Genomic DNA, 18,100 nt, shown 5'->3' with positions numbered 1-18,100 from the left:
TCATTGTGATAATGTCTAGAACCAAAATGAGAAAAAATGTTGTCTCTGTCCAAATATATATGGACCTAACTGTATTTGAAGCTGAAACTTCTGCAAAATCGCAGCGCCTTCACAATTAACAACTGTTTCACCTGCAAGACCACACGGATTGCCACCAAGATTAAATGAATGTGCGGGGAGGCAGTAGAAACACCGCAGTTCTACCAGGCTAATGTGGTTCAAAGTGTGAATGCAGCCAGTTACTGTATTTGAATCCACTGCATCTGTTATCTTTGTATATAGCTCTAAAAATCAAATATATTAAGAATTTCTACTTATGAATACTATAATCATAGAATCGTAGAGTTGGAAGGGACCTCCTGGGTCATCTGGTCCAAGCCACTGCTCAAAGCAGGTTTCGCTAATTCATCCCAGACAGATGTCTGTCCAGCCTCTGTTTGAAGCCTTCTATTGAAGGAGAACTCACCACCTCTCGTGGCAGCCTGTTCCACTCATTGATCACTCTGTCAAAAAGTTTCTTCTAATATCTAATCTGTCTCCTCCCATGTAGTTTCATCCCATTGCTTCTAGTCTTTCCTTGTGCAAATGAAAATAAAGATTATCCTGCTACAATGTGACAGCCCTTGAGATATTTGTAGACAGTTATTAAGTCTCCTCTCAGTCTTCTCTTTTGCAAGCTAAACATTCCCAAATCCTGCAACCTTTCCTCATAAGACAGGGTTTGCAAACCGGTCACCATTCTGGTTGCTCTTTTCTGAACTTGCTCCAGTTTGTTGATGTCTTTTTTAAAATGTGGCGCCCAAAACTGGACACAGTATTCCAGATGAGGTCTGACCAAAGAGTAGAGGGGGATAATGACTTCATGTGATCTAGACTGTATGCTTCTGTTAATACATCCTAGAATTGCATTTACCTTTTTTGCTGCTGCATCACACTGTTGACTCATGTTCAGTCTGTCATCTATTAGTATACCCAAGTCGGTTTCACACGTGCTGTTGCTTAGCCCTATTCCTCCCATTCTGTATATGCTTTTTTCATTTTTATTGCCCAGATGTAGTACTTCACATTTTTCCCTGTTAATGATGACATCATTACAGAAAGACGAAGAAAAAAAAGTACCAAAAGTTGACAATTCATAAAATATACACTTTATTGTAACTGGTGCTTATTGTGAATGTCTTATTTAATATGTGAAGGTACATACCTTTCCAAACTGGAAGTAATACCCTTGCAAAAGAAAATAGAGAAGCTATAAAATGTTTAAATATATTTTACTTTCCCCCTCCATCTTTGCTGTGGAATGCATTGTAGAAATATTGTAGAAAATAAGGCAGACTCCTGATAGGGAACCAAACTGTAGAATGTAGGGGAGTGGAGAGCGGTCACTGTCCTCTTCCCATAAAAGCCAGTGGACCTGCCAACACATTGCATAGCAATTCCTGGCGCCCACTAGCATTGCAAGCTAAAATCAACAGAGAGAAACAGGGCCATCACCAAAATTAAATAATCTAAAATGTCCAAAGCAACAGGATCCTCTGCATCATCATCGGGAAAAGAAAATCATCAGAAATCAAAACATAAAAGATTTACCATCCACGTGAGTTGTACAGTGCAATACAAATAAGAGATTTGATAATATTCTTGGTTTTGCATTCTGATAATAAAAGGTCTCATGGTAATGACAAGGAGTTGTGAAAATCTGTTGCGCATCTAGAGTTGGGTTTGTTTGTTTTTGTTTTTTTGTAATTTTTTTTATAAATTCATAGAAAATATTGAACATCTAATAAAATAAATAAAACATATTTTAATCATAGATGCTAATGATCAAGTTCTGTGTATTTTATACAATTTGCTACTAAACAGCCTTGAGAAAGCTCCCTATCAGTAGTGTGCAGAGGTGAATGATTGCCCCTTCCGTGATATTAAAAAATAGAGTAGATCTATTTTTCAGAGATCAAAAACTCCTTCATAAAGAGTGCATTTAATGTGTTGATTGTTACAACTATAAGTGCTTTAAAAAAAAAGCAGAGTGTTCTCTTAAAAGCCGAGAGACACCAAAGATGATTTTCCTTCACTTGCAGCTTCGAGTCTGTTTTTCTGAGCAAATCTTTTGAAGAAAACTTCTTCAAGGTTTTCATACACGTATGAAGAAAATTAACTGATACTTCGGTAGAACCCGTCAGTACAGATATTGCAGCAATCCAGTGTAATTTAACTTGTGAGATAAGTTAATGCAAAAGGCTTCTTTTATATATAGAATTTCGTATTAACGTCTACTGCAGGGTACTGGAGGTATCTTTTGACCTGACAATTCTTCTTAGATGAACATCCTGTAGGATAAAGCAGCACGTTCTGGCAACGAGGAGTGAACCAAAACTAACTGCATCCCTTTATAAGGGAGGGCTTCATTGGCTGAGAGGTGGTATTGGATGCCAGAATCTGCTATTCGAGGGGCGGTCGAAGACTTTTCAGCTGTCTTTCATCTAGTGATTTCCAATATTTGAAATTGTTATCCAAATGTTGCATTAAATTCGGCAAGTCAGCAAATGCTGCAAAGAAAAAAGTCAAGGCTTTAGAAATTGGTAAAGAGTAACTATAATTTGTGCCATTTAATCATCCTCGAGGTATTGTAGCATTACCAAAATTTGGTTTTCACTCTGCTATATTTTAAAGCCTAGTTCATGCTTCTTTAGAAGCTCCTTTTAACTGCTGCTCAGCAGTGTCAGGACTTGGAGTATGAGGGCGAGGAGTTGAGAGATTGAGTATACTTTACAGAGCTTTTTGAGCAGATGTTGAAAGGAGCTTTTCAATAGAATGTGTCATCAGAAAATGACCTGATGTTAAATCCTCTGTTTGTGATGCATCAATTTCTATTACAACTATTTCTTAAAGATTCTTTGGAATAGCTTATTTTTCATATCATGGTATTATTTAAAAAAAACATAACACAAAATTATTAATCTTGCAAACTTTACATTACCCACTTGGACTTTTTTTTTTAGACTCAAATTTCTTGATTCAGGAAACACTTCACATTAGCCACAATAAACAGGCTCCTTCCCTACCTTTTGTATTGAAACATTCAAAGAAGCATTCCCATCAAAGTGTTTATCTTAATATATTGCAATCATCATATTACAATTGCTCATTTTGCCTTTCTCCCAGGTTAATTCTTCTCTTTTCTACCTAGAAACAGGAAGTCTATTTTCCTTGCAAAACTTATTTCCCTCTTCTAGTCCTGACCCAGGTGCTCCCTCCTCCCTATGCCAGGAACTTTTGCAGTGACTCACGAGTCATGCAGGGAAAAAGAGATCTCCTTTTTCTACACTAAGCTTAGAAGGATTTAGCTGGGTAGACACACAAAATGAGCAATTGTGCTATATAATATGATGAGTGCAATATATTAAGAGGATACAAATTTTGATGGGAACGCTTCTTTAAAAAATGTGTGCAAATGTCATTGTGAAGGGGGAGAGAAGGAAGCAAAATAAGTTAATATATTAGAAAAATTCATAACTTTTCAGTGCTGGGATAACTAAATATGCAGGCATCACCACCATACTGGTCATGTGAGTGTACAGGATTTCATTATTGCGGAGATAGAAACAAAGACTAGTGGGGTCCACCAGAGAGGTAGCACTTTAGTGACTGAACATATAGCAGGTGCGTTACGGTTATTGAAAGTTTTCTTTTTTGCTTCTCACCACTTTCACACATTCCCTGCTGTTAGATATAGTCTAAACAGCATTTTGGTATATATACACTATTGTGCACTATGCGTGTCATTTAATGAAGCAATAATTCAATGCAATAAGAACACTGCAGCCTATGAATACACACATGGACAAAAAATTGTTGGTACCGTACTTTTTTTCCTTTTTTAAAAGCAAGAAAAGTGCACAATGGTCAATGAAATAACTTGAAACTGACAACAGTAACCTTTAAATTAAACATGCTGAATTACAACAAGTGACCGTCATACTGGGGTTTTTCTGTTGAACCAAAATTAAAGAAAACAAACTAATGAAACTAGCCTGGACAAAAATGATGTCACCCTTAATTTAATGTTTGGTTGCACAACCTTTTGAGGCGATCACTGCAAACAAATCATTTCTGTAACTCTCCATCAGACTTTTGTGCCTATGCAGAAACATTTTGGCCCACTTCTCGTGAGCAAGCTGCTCCAGCTGTCTCCGAGTGATAGTGCCTTCTCCAGGCTTCTTCCAGAGATTTTCAATAAGATTTAGATCAGAACTCATAGAAGACACTTCAGAATAGTCCAAGGTTTTGCTTTGAGCCATTCTTGGGTCCTCCAACAGGATAATGACTCAAAATGCACAGCTAAAAACATCCATGGCCTGCAACTCAAACCAAACTTTCTGACACTGGCAGAACATTTTGCTCCAGAATGCCTTGATAGTCTTCAAATTTAACCTTTCTGACCCCGCCTTGATGAGGGCTCCGGCGGTGAGCCCGCATCAAAGCCGGGACATCTCAGCTGTTTGGAACAGCTGACATCCCCCACAATAGGCGCAGGTGGAATCGCGATCCACCCGCACCTATTAACTAATTAAATGCGGCTGTCAAACGCTGATAGGGGCATTTAACAAGCGCTTCCGGCTGCTGGGCCAGAAACAAGCGAATCGCTGACCCCGTCACATAATCGGGGGTCAGCGATGCGTTGGCATAACAACCAGAGGTCTCCTAGAGACCTCTATGGTTGTTGATGCCGGATTGCTATGAGCACCACCTGCAGTAATTCTGCTACATATAGGCAATCTGCTCATCGCCTATACGTAGCAGAGCTGATCAAGTTGTGGCAGCCTCTAGCCTCCCAAGGAGGCTATTGAAGAATGCCAAAATTTAAAAAAAGGTTTAAAAAAAAAAAATATATAAAATATAAAAGTTTACATCACCCTCCTTTCGCTCCATTCAAAATGAAAAAAAAAAACAAGAGAAAAAAATCACAAATACACATACAAGGTATCGCCTCATTCATAATCACCTGATCTATCAACAAAAAAAGGATTATCCCGATCGCTAAACGTCGTAGCGGGAAAAAAAATCAAAATGCCAGAATTACATTTTTTTGGTTGACGCGACATTGAATTAAAATGCAATAACGCCCAATCAAAAGATCGTATCTGCACATAAATGGTATCCTTAAAAACATCAGCTCGGCACGCAAAAAATAAACCTTCAACCAACTCCAGATCATAAAAAAAGGAGACACTACAGTGTTATGAATGAGTCACCGGAGGAGAAAACAAAAATACAAGCTAAGTCCAGAAAACCGGAGAGGTTGGTAGCTATCGGATTGCAGACCCTTGATCCTATACACCACAACGAACAGTAGCCGTGGGGGGTTCCTACGGTGCCCTAGACCCCTCGTCACAGCCAGAGAACTACATAAGCCTAAAGAAGGAAAGCGGAAATCTAAACTGCCCCAGAGCAGACCCCAACATGTATTGTCAGTGAAAAACAGATGAAAACACAAACACAGACAGAAAGACAGGCTGAGCAAATGATGGGGCCCAACTAACTAGATAGGACAGGACAGAAAAGATGCTGGCTGCAATCCGCAAAAAACCCTACCAAAAATGTCCCAACCGTCTGATAGGGAAAAAGGCCCTGAAGTCGCTAGACTTCAAAATCACTATATCAGCACTCAGGTATATTCTGAAAACAGAGCAAAGAGATCAACTGATAAGAGACAAAAATGGAATTCAGCCAGTCCCAACCAGGACTGGCTGAATACAAACACTAAGGAAACCAGACAAAATCTCATGGAATAATAGCAGGGCAAAAACTTTGCTTTTAGTAGACAGGAACTAAGCTGGATGCAAGAGCTCAGAGCAGAAAGGATCACCAGCAGCCCTGCAGGGCGTCGGCTGCCTTATATCCAATCAGAAATTCCAGATGTCCAATCACACTCCGCCTGTCAAGATGACAGGTTCTTCCCATCCCAATCAATTTCACTACCTCTCTTCACCAGCAGAGGGAGTTCATCAGACATCAAAGGTGAAGGGGAGAATGAACGCACAACACTACAGGTATCGGAAAATGGCACTTTTTTTTTTTTTTAAGCAAACTTTGGAATTTTTTTTTTCACCACTTAGATAAAAAATAACCTAGATATGTTTGGTGTCTATGAACTCGTAATGACCTGGGGAATCATGTTGGCAGGTCGGCTGTAGCATTTAGTGAACCTAGCAAAAAAAGCCAAACAAAAAACAAGTGTGGGATTGTACTTTTTTTGCCATTTCACCGCACTTGGAATGATGTCTTGCAAAAGTACAACTTGTCCCACAAAAAATAAGCCCTCACATGGCCATATTGATGGAAAAATAAAAGTTATGGCTCTGGGACAAAGGGGAGCGAAAAACGAAAACACAAAACCGAAAAAGCTCCGTCATTAAGGGGTTAATTGTACCCTTCAGATATTCAAGACACCTTGTACCAGATGTAGCAAAGTACCCCAAAACATAACCAAGCCCTCTCCATGTTTCAGCGTAGGTACTATGTTGTTTTTCTTTGTATGTTTAAGTTTTGTATTTCTGAACATAGAGCTGATGTGACTTGCAAAAAGGCACCAATTTTTCCTCAGCTTCTAGGAGAATATCCTTTGAACAGATTTGTGGCTAGTCAATATGCTTTTTTATTACCGTATATACTCGTGTATAAGCCGACCCCCCTAATTTTGCCACAAAAAAACTGGGAAAACTTATTGACTCATGTATAAGCCGAGGGTGGAATCCATAGACTATGCCCCCATATGCTGCTCCATAGTTTATGCCCCCATATGCTGCTCCATAGATTATGCCCCCCATATGCTTCTCCATAGTTTATGCCCCCATATGCTGCTCCATAGATTATGCCCCCATATGCTGCTCCATAGTTTATACCCCCATATGCTGCTCCATAGAATATGCCCCCATATACTGCTACAAAAAAATATGCATACTCACCTCTTTTGGGTCCATCACCGCTGTCTGCCGCTTCTTGTGTCAGTGACTGTTCAGCCAGCACAGGGGCGGCGCACACTAACCACGTCACCGATGCCCCCTGCTGCCTAAACGTCACTGACACAGGATGCAGCAGAGACAGCGGTGAGCAGCGATGGACCGGGGACAAGTGAATATCGCTATACTCATCCATCCTGCCGCGGTTTCTGCAGCCTCGCTTCTCTACTGTCTCCCTACCTGTCTTGAGCGGTCACATTGTACCGCTCATTACACTCATGAATATGCGCATATTCATGAGTGTAATGAGCGGCACCACGTGACCAACGAAGACAGGAAGGGAGACAGTGGAGAAGCGAGGCTGCAGAGACCGCAGCAGGACAGGTAAGTATGATCTCTGACACCCCCGCTCCCCCTCCCACACCGACCCCCAGGTATATGACCCGTGTATAAGCCGAGAGGGGGACTTTCAGCCCCAAAAAATGGGCTGAAAATCTCGGCTTATACACGAGTATATATGGTATTTGCTTTCAACAGTAGTTTTCACCTTGGTCGTCTTCCATGATGTCCACTTTGGTCAAGACAGCAATGGATGGTGCAATCTGACACTGAAGTACTTTGGCCGTGGAGTTCACCACCTCTTATCTCTTTGGAAGTTGTTCTGGGCTCTTTGGTTACCATTTGTATTATCCCTCTATTCAATTTGCCATTAATTTTCCTCCTGCGGCCACGTCCAGGGGGGTTGGCTACAGTCCCATAGACCTAAAACTCTGAATAATATGTGAAGCGGTAGCAATTGGAACATCAAGTTGTTTGGAGATGGACCTATAGCCTTTACCTTTAACATGTTTGTCTATAATTTTCTTTCTAATCTCCTGAGACAACTCTCTCCTTAGCTTACTTTGTTCCATGTTCAGTGTGGTACACACCATGTCACCAAACAGCAGATCAACTACTTTTCACCCTTGAAATAGGCAGAATCACTGATTACAAGTTTGTAGACAAATGTGATGCTAATTACAACGTACACCTTGTTTAACATGTCTCTATGGTAAAATTATTTTTAATCTTTTTTTGTGCCATCATTTTTGCGCAGGATATTTTGATAAGGACTCATTCACATATAGTTTTTTTACGCACAGCACTCGTAGTCTGTGTAGCTGTGCATATCACCATGATTTTTTTCAATAGACAAAGAAAGCGTGTGCACTAATACTGAAGGTGCCAAGATAAGTTCCCACACCATGTGATATGTTTAAAAAGAACCTGGCACTCATCTTAATGCTCACTAAAGGGCCTGTCACACTAAGCAATATCGCTAGCAATATCGCTATAACGTCACTGGTTTTTGTGACGTTATAGCGATATTGCTAGCGATATCGCTATGTCTGATACTTACCTACGACCGCTCCCCCGCTGGTTATCGCTGATCGCGCGAGAACGTCCTGGACCGTTTCTCGTCGTCAGCTTCCTGCTGGTCTTCCTGCTGTGGAGACGAGCGACGCGTGGATGCGGGCGGGAGGACGTCAGGATCGCCTCGTCTGACAGGTAAGTAACGACCCACGACTGCTGCGATGTCACTGGTGAGATCTGCCTGTTTGAGAGCTCACTAGCGACCACGTCATATCGCTGGTCGGGATCGCTGGTGCATCGCTAAGTGTGACAATACCTTAAGCCTGTTACTCACTTCAACATTGAAGGCATTAAGATTGTTTATCTTATTGATGCGTATATATTTGTCTGTACCGCTATACACTTGTTCTGGAACTATTAGTACGTAAATGATAAAGGTCCTTGGGACCGAAACTTTTGTTTAGTACTACAAATAAAGCAACTATTCACCAGCATTAAGTTGAGTGCCAAGTTCTTTTTATACATGATTTTTTTTTTTCAAACTGAATAGTCCTTGCAAAATTGGAGAGACATGTTCAATATTGATCATAATGTCAGATCAAACTTAGCAATAAAAATCTATGGAAAAAAAATATGTGTTTCTCACTGACAGATAGAAGGTAGAGAAACTTTTTTTCTCATCATTGAAAAAGAACTGATGAAACTGTGATGAAGAGCACTAATGAAATGGATGAAAAGCACCAATGGCATTGGGTCCGTTTTTCTCGGACATCAAAAAAACTAGTCTGAATGAAGTCTTTGTTTTTTTGCACCACAATTCAAAAGTAATGTCAGATTTTCATTAGTTGATATTTAGCAAATATAAAAATTGATAATTACTTTTTTCATTGTGGGTTTTTCTTACTTTAACAGAAAAGTACTGACATCTTTGTCCATGTGTGTATATTCAGTGACACGTATGTACATACTCAAGGCACTTTTTAGAAACATCTTAAAAGGGAACCGGACAGCTGATACAATCGAGTAATCCAGGGCGGCTTGCATCAGACCGTGGCTGTATGATTTCATCCATACATGTTTAACTCTGAAATGCTTCAGAGAAAAATAGTTTAATAGCCATCAGGGACCGAGCTGCATGGGAGACTAGTCGGATAGGCAGGCGGGAGACTAGTCAGACAGGCAGGCGAGACCCACACAGGCAGTCTCTTGTATGGCTTAGGCCTTGGTGGCCATTAAACAGTGTTTTTCTCTGAAACTCTGCAGCTTTTCAGAGTGAAACACATTTGGCTAAAATCATACAGCAATGGTCTGATACATTCTGCCAGGTCCATGGGCAGAATATGGATATGGTCAAGGCACTGAATGAAGTGTTACTAAAAGGCGGATCACCCAGTAACTATATGCATATTCATAGAATAACTTTGTACAATTTCCAGTCCAGAAATTTATTAGCAGTTCGCATTTACCAAATATGCAATGTGAAAGCACCTAGCTTTTTCAGCTATTTTGCGGTACGGAACACAATCTCTGCTACAAATTGTGGTTGCAATGCTTGGGGACATCTGTCTTGCTAGTTATCAGGAAGGTTTCAAGCTGCTAGACCTCTACAGGACCATGCATTTATATTACTGAACATCACTTATCATGGATATTTTCTGGAATATCTAAAACATGAAAATGGCCGTTCTGTCTGTCTCTGAAGGAGAGCTTTCTTAGCAGATAATAGTGTAAGTGTCACAAATGCAAAACCCCTTTATTTTAGGAAGTCATTATATTTTTAATTGTAATAGGATACCTTCTACCCATTTTCAAAATGTTGAAGCTTGTACAGACATCGCCTGATGCAGCTTGAGTCAACAATGTAGGTAATATCAATCTGGAGTTTAGGCCTGATCGTCTACACATTGATATATTAAAATAAGTTGCAAACTGTTAAGCCCCCGTTACACATAGCGATATCGCTAGCAATATAGCTGTAACGTCACCGATTTTGTGACGTAGCAGCAATATTGCTAGCGATATCGCTATGTGTGATACTTACCTCCGACCGGCTCCCCCGCTGCTCATCGCTGATCGTGCGAGAAGGTCCTGGATCATTTCTCGTCAGGCGCTTCCTGCTGGGCTTCCTGTGGCGCCGACGAGCGACGCGTGGACGCGGGCGGGAGGACGTCTGGATCGCTGCGTCTGACAGGTAAGTAGCGACCCACGACCCCTGCGATGTCACTGGTGAGATCTGCCTGTGTGGCAGCTCACTAGTGACCACTTAGCGATGCACCAGCGATCCATATCGTTGTCGGGATCGCTGGTGCATCGCTAAGTGTAACGGTACCCTTACATACAAAACAGTGAGGATACATGGGTAATAATGAAATCAGCTCTTACCATCCCATGCATCAAACATGTCAGTGATGAAATAATCCACAAATGAGATCTGAGATTTCGGAATACTGCAGGTATTCCTGTCAAACACCGGCATTACCACGGGCAAACCTTGCCGCTTCTCTTCATCTGTCTGGAAAATAATAAAAATGTAGATAGGAAAGCAGGATCAGAATGGATTTATGTTTCTTGCTGTATTAACAAATGGTATCAGGGATGGACTGGTACTAAAATTCAGCCGTTATTTTAAAGCACACAGGCCCATGCTGTAACCATCCACTTTCCTAAAATGGGGTCTCTGTTACTAATATTACCATGCATGGAGGAAATCAAGATTTATTAATACCTAAATTTCCAATAATACCACTATACAAGATAAAATAATATTATTATTAATACACTATGGGATTAAATTCCCACTAAAAGGTTTTGACGTTTCTTATTTTAACTGCATAAAAACGCAATGTTTTACAGTTTCAGCAAAGTGGATGGGATTTATAGAAATCTCATGTTCACTGCTTTTTTTACTCATGAAAATAGAAATGGAACCAGCTTAACACACTGGAAAAATTAATAATACACAAAATTTTAATTGGAAAGCCTTTAAAAATAAAAGACGGTGTGTATAACAGTTCAATCCATATGCGTTTCGAGCTACATGGCTCTTGAACACTGGCTTTCTTTTTACTCAACATAAACTCTGTGTTTCCAATCCACAATATGTCCATTTCTCTTGTGACTATGTTGAGTTTTATGTGTGGATTTTGTCCACAGAATTGCATTAGCTGTGGAAAATCGTAAGGTGACAACACATGTAATACCCACAGGACTGTATCAATAAAGTTTTGTCAAGGCCAAATATCAGGAAGTAGAAAAACAAAGCAGCTTTATTCAAAACATGAGGTAACAAAAAAGGGAAAAAGGGCTGCAGCAAAAACTTGCGTAAAAAACACAAGAAACCCAATTTAACTAATAGGTGCAAAAATGCTGTAGAAAGTCACCAAAGGCACATCATGGGAACATAGCCTAACAGACCAATACCACCAGACCATAACTATATGTCACCAACATATACAGAAGTGATAACTCCACACTGATCATTAATCACAACCGCTGACTAGGACTGATATTACCTCCATACAGTGACCATATAATGGTAATATCAGCTTTACACCAGCCAGTTTCCTACTCCACACTGATGAGGGGCAATACCCCGAAACAGCTGTCTGTGGATGGATACCATGTTTTGGCATAGGTGGTTTCCTTCATTGGAGACTGCCCTTCCCGTGGTTGTTCCTTCCCGGGGAAAGACCTGGCTGGTCATTGCTTGCGTTGAGAAACATGTGATGGTGTCTCCGCGGCTTCTGTTTTGCATGTTTTGCATATTTCCCATAAGGGATGGGGGCAGTGCTCTAGAATCACTGCGTTGAGAAACACGTGATGGTGTCTCCGCAGTGTAGGATGTTGATCTCCATGAGTTCATTCATCCTCATTTTCACAGTCTTTTACTAGGCATTGCTCCTACCAGCCAGTTTCCTACTCCACACTGATGAGGGGCAATACCCCGAAACAGCTGTCTGTGGATGGATACCATGTTTTGGCATAGGTGGTTTCCTTCATTGGAGACTGCCCTTCCCGTGGTTGATCCTTCCCGGGTGGTCATTGCTTGTGTTGAGAAACATGTGATGGTGTCTCCGCGGCTTCTGTTTTGCATTTTTAAAAGAAAGGACATGACCTGATCTACAATATGAAACCATGAGGAAGGTAGGCTTGGCCTGGGAATACCTGTGGAGCCTCTTCTCTCCAACATCATATCCAACATCATATGAAGCAACAAATGTTTGATCTACGATCATCAACATTTACCTCCCATATTGCCTTCTTTGCTCTAGCATGCTTTATCCATATACTTTTTCATTTTGGTCTCTGATTTATTGAAAGTTTATTACTGAACTTTATTTTAACTGTAGCTTTTTGCAACTTTACATTCTTATCTTGATTTCCATTTCCGTGATAAACATTATAATAACTAGGTTTATCAGTTTTTTAATGATTCAGTTGTTTTACACTATTCTGTTGTTCACTGGTTTATTTCAGCATCCTGTGCAATTACATTAATGGGGTAGGTGTAGCAGTGTGCATCTATAATGGTTCACACCTTTGGATTTTTCTGCATGCATGATTAAATCATAGAATCATAGAATCGTAGAGTTGGAAGGTACCTCCTGGGCCATCTGGTCCAACCGCCTGCTCAAAGCAGGATTCGCTAAATCATCCCAGTCAGATGTCTGTCCAGCCTCTGTTTGAAGACTTCTATTCACTTCTTCTCGTGGCAGCCTGTTCCACTCATTGATCACCCTGTCAAAAAGTTTTTTCTAATATCTAATCAGTGTCTCCTCCGTTTCAGTTTCATCTCATTGCTTCTAGTCTTTCCTTGTGCAAATGAGAATAAAGATGATCTTTCTACAATGTGACAGCCCTTTAGATATTTGTAGACAGCTATTAAGTCTCCTCTCAGTCTTCTTTTTTGCAAGCTAAACATTCCCAAATCCTGCAACCTTTCCTCATAAGACAGAGTTTGCAGACCGGTCACCATTCTGATCGCTCTATTCTGAACTTGCTCCAGTTTGTTGATGTCTTTTTTAAAATGTGGCGCCCAAAACTGGACACAGTATTCCAGATGAGGTCTGACCAAAGAGGAGTAGAGGGAAATAATGACTTCACGTGATCTAGACTGTATACTTCTGGTAATACATCCTAGAATTGCATTTGCCTTTTTTGCTGCTGCATCACACTGTTGGCTCATATTCAGTCTGTGATCTATTACATAAATGAATATGTATAACCTCACCCACAACACTATGCATAGGCAGAAAACTGCCAATCAGTGTAGGGAGGGTGAAGTTATGCAAAGTTTATGAATATAGAGGACTAGAGAGCAGCAGCTTTACTAGTCCTGTAGTGATAATACCTGGCTAATAAAACCGTGTTTTGATCAGAACTACAGCAAGCAGCCCAGTAAGTGACACATCGCTGGAATCGGGTTCTCTGTCTCCACACTATGTTGCTCCCAGATTATATTGCAAAAACCTGGTGAAATATTATGTTTAAATTAGCAATTGTGCCCAGTAATTGAGCCTTGATTTTTAATGGCCTTTGTTTTTCCATTATTAAATCAAGTATTGTATTTTTATTGTATTTTTATTGTGTATAGTAAAGTTATTTTTCAATGGGAGGAGGCTGATGGAAAGGTCTGGTCACAAGATCCTTCATCAACTGTGAAAAATGTAGACCTGTGTAGCCCAAGAGAAAACAGAAGGCACATCACAGGAGCAGGTCAATACTAAATCTGTAATACCTATATAAGGAATATTCACAGAAATCCCAAAAATAAACAGTGTTTTCACCCACGTACTTGCAACATTTCAGCCATAATTTGTCCGCCATGGTTTGAATCACCACATTATACAAATGACATGAAGAGTCCTTCTATCTTTTTTAACATTCGATAACTGCTACAAAATCATGTCCCCAAGGCATTTGTTAAAATATATGTGGCTAACCCCTTTAATATTATGATTGTAGAAAACTTTTGGCTGAAACTTTGAAGTATCACGTGTATTGATTTGATTCCTATAAAAATAAAAGCAGAGTACTCAGAGCAAACCCACGGAAACACGGGGAGAACATACAAACTCCTTGCAGATGTTGTCCTTGGTGGGATTTGAATACAGCACCCCAACGAGGCAAGGCTGCAATGCTAACCACTGATCCACCGTGCTCCCTATGTCCATAGTATTCAAACAATACAGGACTACAATGTCTTCCTTACCTGTGCAAAATACTCTTCTGATATCCTGCCCGCCCACTCAACACATTGCTCCAGCGCGCGGCATGGGTTGGAGATATCAGCACACTTGATGAGCATCCTCTTTATAAGTATTCGATTTTCTGGAGATGTCAGTATGTTTTTGACAGAGTCATCTTCACTGATGCTTCCCTAGGTAAAAGTAAAGCCTAATTATCATCAACATATGTAAAACACCAGAAACTTCCAACTTCTCACTGCTAAGTCAGGAAGTTATAAAGTCTACCTACATCACTGAACAGACTGCATGCCCGGTAGGAAATACACTTATAGTTGGTTTAACATCTGAAGGAAAGCAGAAATAAAACACAAAAACATCTTCTCTTTCTTAGTCCACAAGCAACAATAGAAAGTGGGCATTCTGCAGAACATTCTTCATACGGTCATTAAAAATTTCTGTAGGTTGATGACAGCGCACATTTATCTTGGCACTTGTTTCTGGATGCACATCTTAACCCCTTAACGACCGCCGACACGTCTATTAATGGCAGAAGTTAAGGGCACTTATTCCTCAGCGCCCCCAGTGCCGGAAAATCTCTGGGGTCTCCGTTACCAGGGGTAGCCGAGACCCTGGAGAACATGATCAGGGCCGTTTTTTACAGTCCCCTGTCACTTGATCGCCATTAGTCTGATTTAAAATTAATTTCTCTCTCCTTTGATATGATCTAACATAACAAAGAAGAGAGAAATGTGGTCTCCAAGCCCCACAGATACCTCCGCCATCCCTTGGGTCCTCCTGCTCCGTCTCCCTGCATCATCTTCCTGGAAAAAAAATGGCGGGCACATGCACTGGTACCCGGCAACAATAGAGAATTTTTCCTGTTGGTTCCTTTTGATCACTATGTTAGACTCTATCCTTGAGGGGTGTGGTTTCCAAAATGAGGCCACTTGTGGGTGGTTTCCACTGTTTAGGCACATCAGGGGCTCTCCAAGCGAGACATGGTGTCTGCTCTCGATTCCAGCCAATTTTGTGTTCAAAAAGTCAAACGGTGCTCCTTCCCTTCTGAGACCTGGCATACTCAGGAGAAATTGCACAAAAAATGTTGTGGTCCATTTTCTCTTGTTACCCTTGTGAAAATGAAAAAGTCTGGGTCTAAAGTTAATCTTCATTTTTTCATTCCATATTGCTTCAGGTCTCGTGAACCAACTGAAGGGTTAATAAACTTCTTGAATGTTGTTTTAAACACCTTGGGGGTGCAATTTTTAGAATGGTGTCACTTTTGGGTCACATCAAAGAAATTTTACCACGATCATGAAGTACAGTAAGTCATGAAAAACAATCTCAGAATCAGTGGGATCCGTTGAAGCGTTCCAGAGTTATTACTTCATAAAGGGACAGAATTGTAAAATTTGGCTTGGTCATCAAGGTCAAAATTGGCTCGGTCACTAAGGGGTTAAAGAGCCAACGCCATCATTTGCTACAGGCATTCAATATATAAAATTAGACGATAACACTCCAGTGTTTGCTCTTAAAATACACGCACTTTAATCCAAACAAAATGCTGATCCTATGATATTAGGAACCCTTGTAACCATAATGTTGAGAAAGAAGTGTTCGTTCTTTCATCACAGTGTCTCTAGGTGGAGGGCGAAGTGGATAACTTGCATCCCGTACAGGAAATAAAGGACACAAGTGTGACTCAGAGGAGAAAGAATGATGAAGGTTAAAGAAGGAAGAGAGACCATCAGGGAGGGATCCTTGAAGAAGATGCTAGCGAGATAAGGACTGCAGTCAGAGATCGGAGTGTGTGAAGGGTACCTTTCTGGTAACTGTGGCAGTATGTGAATGGCCACAAGCTTAAATAGAATCTGTCAACAGGTTTTTGCTATTTAGTCTGAGGACAGTATGAGGTTAAAACACAGAATTCAACAACGTGTCTCATGTCAAGCATTGCACTGTTTACTTATCATTGCTGTGACTACCTGACACATGATTCCAAGTCTGACTCTGCCCCCTTCTGTGATTAGCAGCTGTCAATAAACAATGTACATACATGTATGGGCGGGGTTAGCTTTCTCAGCTCTGCTGCATTGCTAAATCTAAAAATTCTGATTGTGTCAGAACCGCTGCATCCAGTAAACTGAGTGATACATTGTTGGATTCGGGGTCTGTTTGCTTACATCATGCTGCTCTCAGATGAGGTAGCAAGACATGGATTTTTGTGAGCACTCACCGTAAAATCCTTTTCTCCGAGACGCTCATTGGGGGACACAGGTACTGTGGGTGTATGCTACTACCACCTGGAGGCTGACACTAAGTGAACAAAAAAAGGTTAGCTCCTCCGCCGCCGCATACACCCTCGACCCAATCGCGGGCGGAAACCAGTTTAGTGCAACAGCAGTAGGAGAACATAAAACAAATCAGCCTTAATGCAGAATACAAAATGTCTGGAAAAGGACCACCCTAATCTTAAAGGAAAACACATTAATTAAATAAACAAGAGCCAACTGGCCATCAGGGTGGGTGCTGTGTCCCCCAATGAGCATCTCGGAGAAAAAGATTTTACGGTGAGTACTCACAAAAATCCATGTTTCTCCTTCGTCTCATTGGGGGACACAGGTACTGTGGGATGTCCTAAAGCAGTCCCTGGGTGGAAGATTGACTCACTGATCCAAGCCACATGCACCTCCTGTCTAAAGGTGCGCCACTGCTGCTTGGAGAACTTTCCTACCCAGGCTCGCATCTGACGAAGCCTGGGTATGCACCTTGTAATGTTTAGAAAATGTGTGCAGGCTGGACCAGGTTGCTGCTTTGCATACCTGCTCTGCCGAAGCCTGGTGCTGAAGCGCCCAAGAGGCGCCCACTGCCCAAGTAGAGTGCGCCCTGATCCCTGCTGGAATCGGCGTGCCTCTAATGCGGCAGGCCTCTTGAATAGTTAGACGGATCCATCTGGCTATGGTCGACTTTGAGGCTGCGAGCCCCTTCCGGCGCCCTTCGGGGAGCACGAACAGCGTGTCTGTCTGGCGAAAGGGCGCCGTTCGCGACACGTACATTCTGAGTGCTCTCACTAGGTCTAATGTGTGAAGCGCTCTTTCCACCTGATGTACTGGCGCTGGACAAAATTAAGGCAGGACAATGTCCTCATTAATGTGAAATGAAGACACGACCTTCGGCAGAAAGGGGGGAGCTCGTCTGAGAACCACCTTATCCTTGAAGAAAGTGAGAAACGGTGCTCGACAAGATAGGGCCACCAACTCTGAGACTCGCCTAATGGAAGTTATGGCTACCAAGAATACCACCTTCCGGGAAAGGTACGACAAAGAAATTTCCTGTAATGGCTCAAAAGGAGCTTCCTGCAGGACACTCAAGACCAGGTTAAGGTCCCAGGAGTCTAGAGGCGCCCTATAGGGGGGAACCAAATGTGAAACCCCCTGGATGTACGTTCTCACCTGCCTATTGGTAGCGATTTTTTGCTGGAAGAGGACCAACAAGGCCGATATCTGTCTCCTAAGGGAGCTCGAGGCCAACCCTGATTCTAGGCCTGACTGAAGAAAAGCCAAGATGTTGGGGATAGAAAAGATCAGTGGAGCAACCCCG

The 18,100-nt window shown here is 41.4% G+C and overlaps 1 protein-coding gene across 8 annotated transcripts in view; it reads right to left on the bottom strand.

Moving 5' to 3' along the window:
* Positions 1-1,125: 1,125 nt before the first annotated feature.
* Positions 1,126-18,100, bottom strand: part of PDE8A (phosphodiesterase 8A) — a 523,736-nt gene continuing 506,761 nt past the window's right edge. For all 8 annotated transcript variants that reach the window (XM_073568515.1, XM_073568511.1, XM_073568512.1 and 5 more), the window contains 3 exons: positions 14,527-14,694; positions 10,698-10,827; positions 1,126-2,549 (listed from right to left, as the gene is read on the bottom strand). In XM_073568515.1, the coding sequence (XP_073424616.1) occupies positions 2,443-2,549; positions 10,698-10,827; positions 14,527-14,694 (405 nt within the window). In that variant the 3' untranslated portion in view covers positions 1,126-2,442. The remainder of the gene's footprint in view (positions 2,550-10,697; positions 10,828-14,526; positions 14,695-18,100) is intronic.

The sequence above is a fragment of the Dendrobates tinctorius genome, unplaced genomic scaffold (assembly GCF_039654945.1).
Source record: "Dendrobates tinctorius isolate UK_male_01 unplaced genomic scaffold, ASM3965494v1 ptg000022l, whole genome shotgun sequence".
In the NCBI taxonomy this organism is placed as follows: Eukaryota; Metazoa; Chordata; class Amphibia; order Anura; family Dendrobatidae; genus Dendrobates; species Dendrobates tinctorius.
Note: the sequence above shows the minus strand (reverse complement) of the source record. Positions and strands in the feature narration are given on the sequence as shown.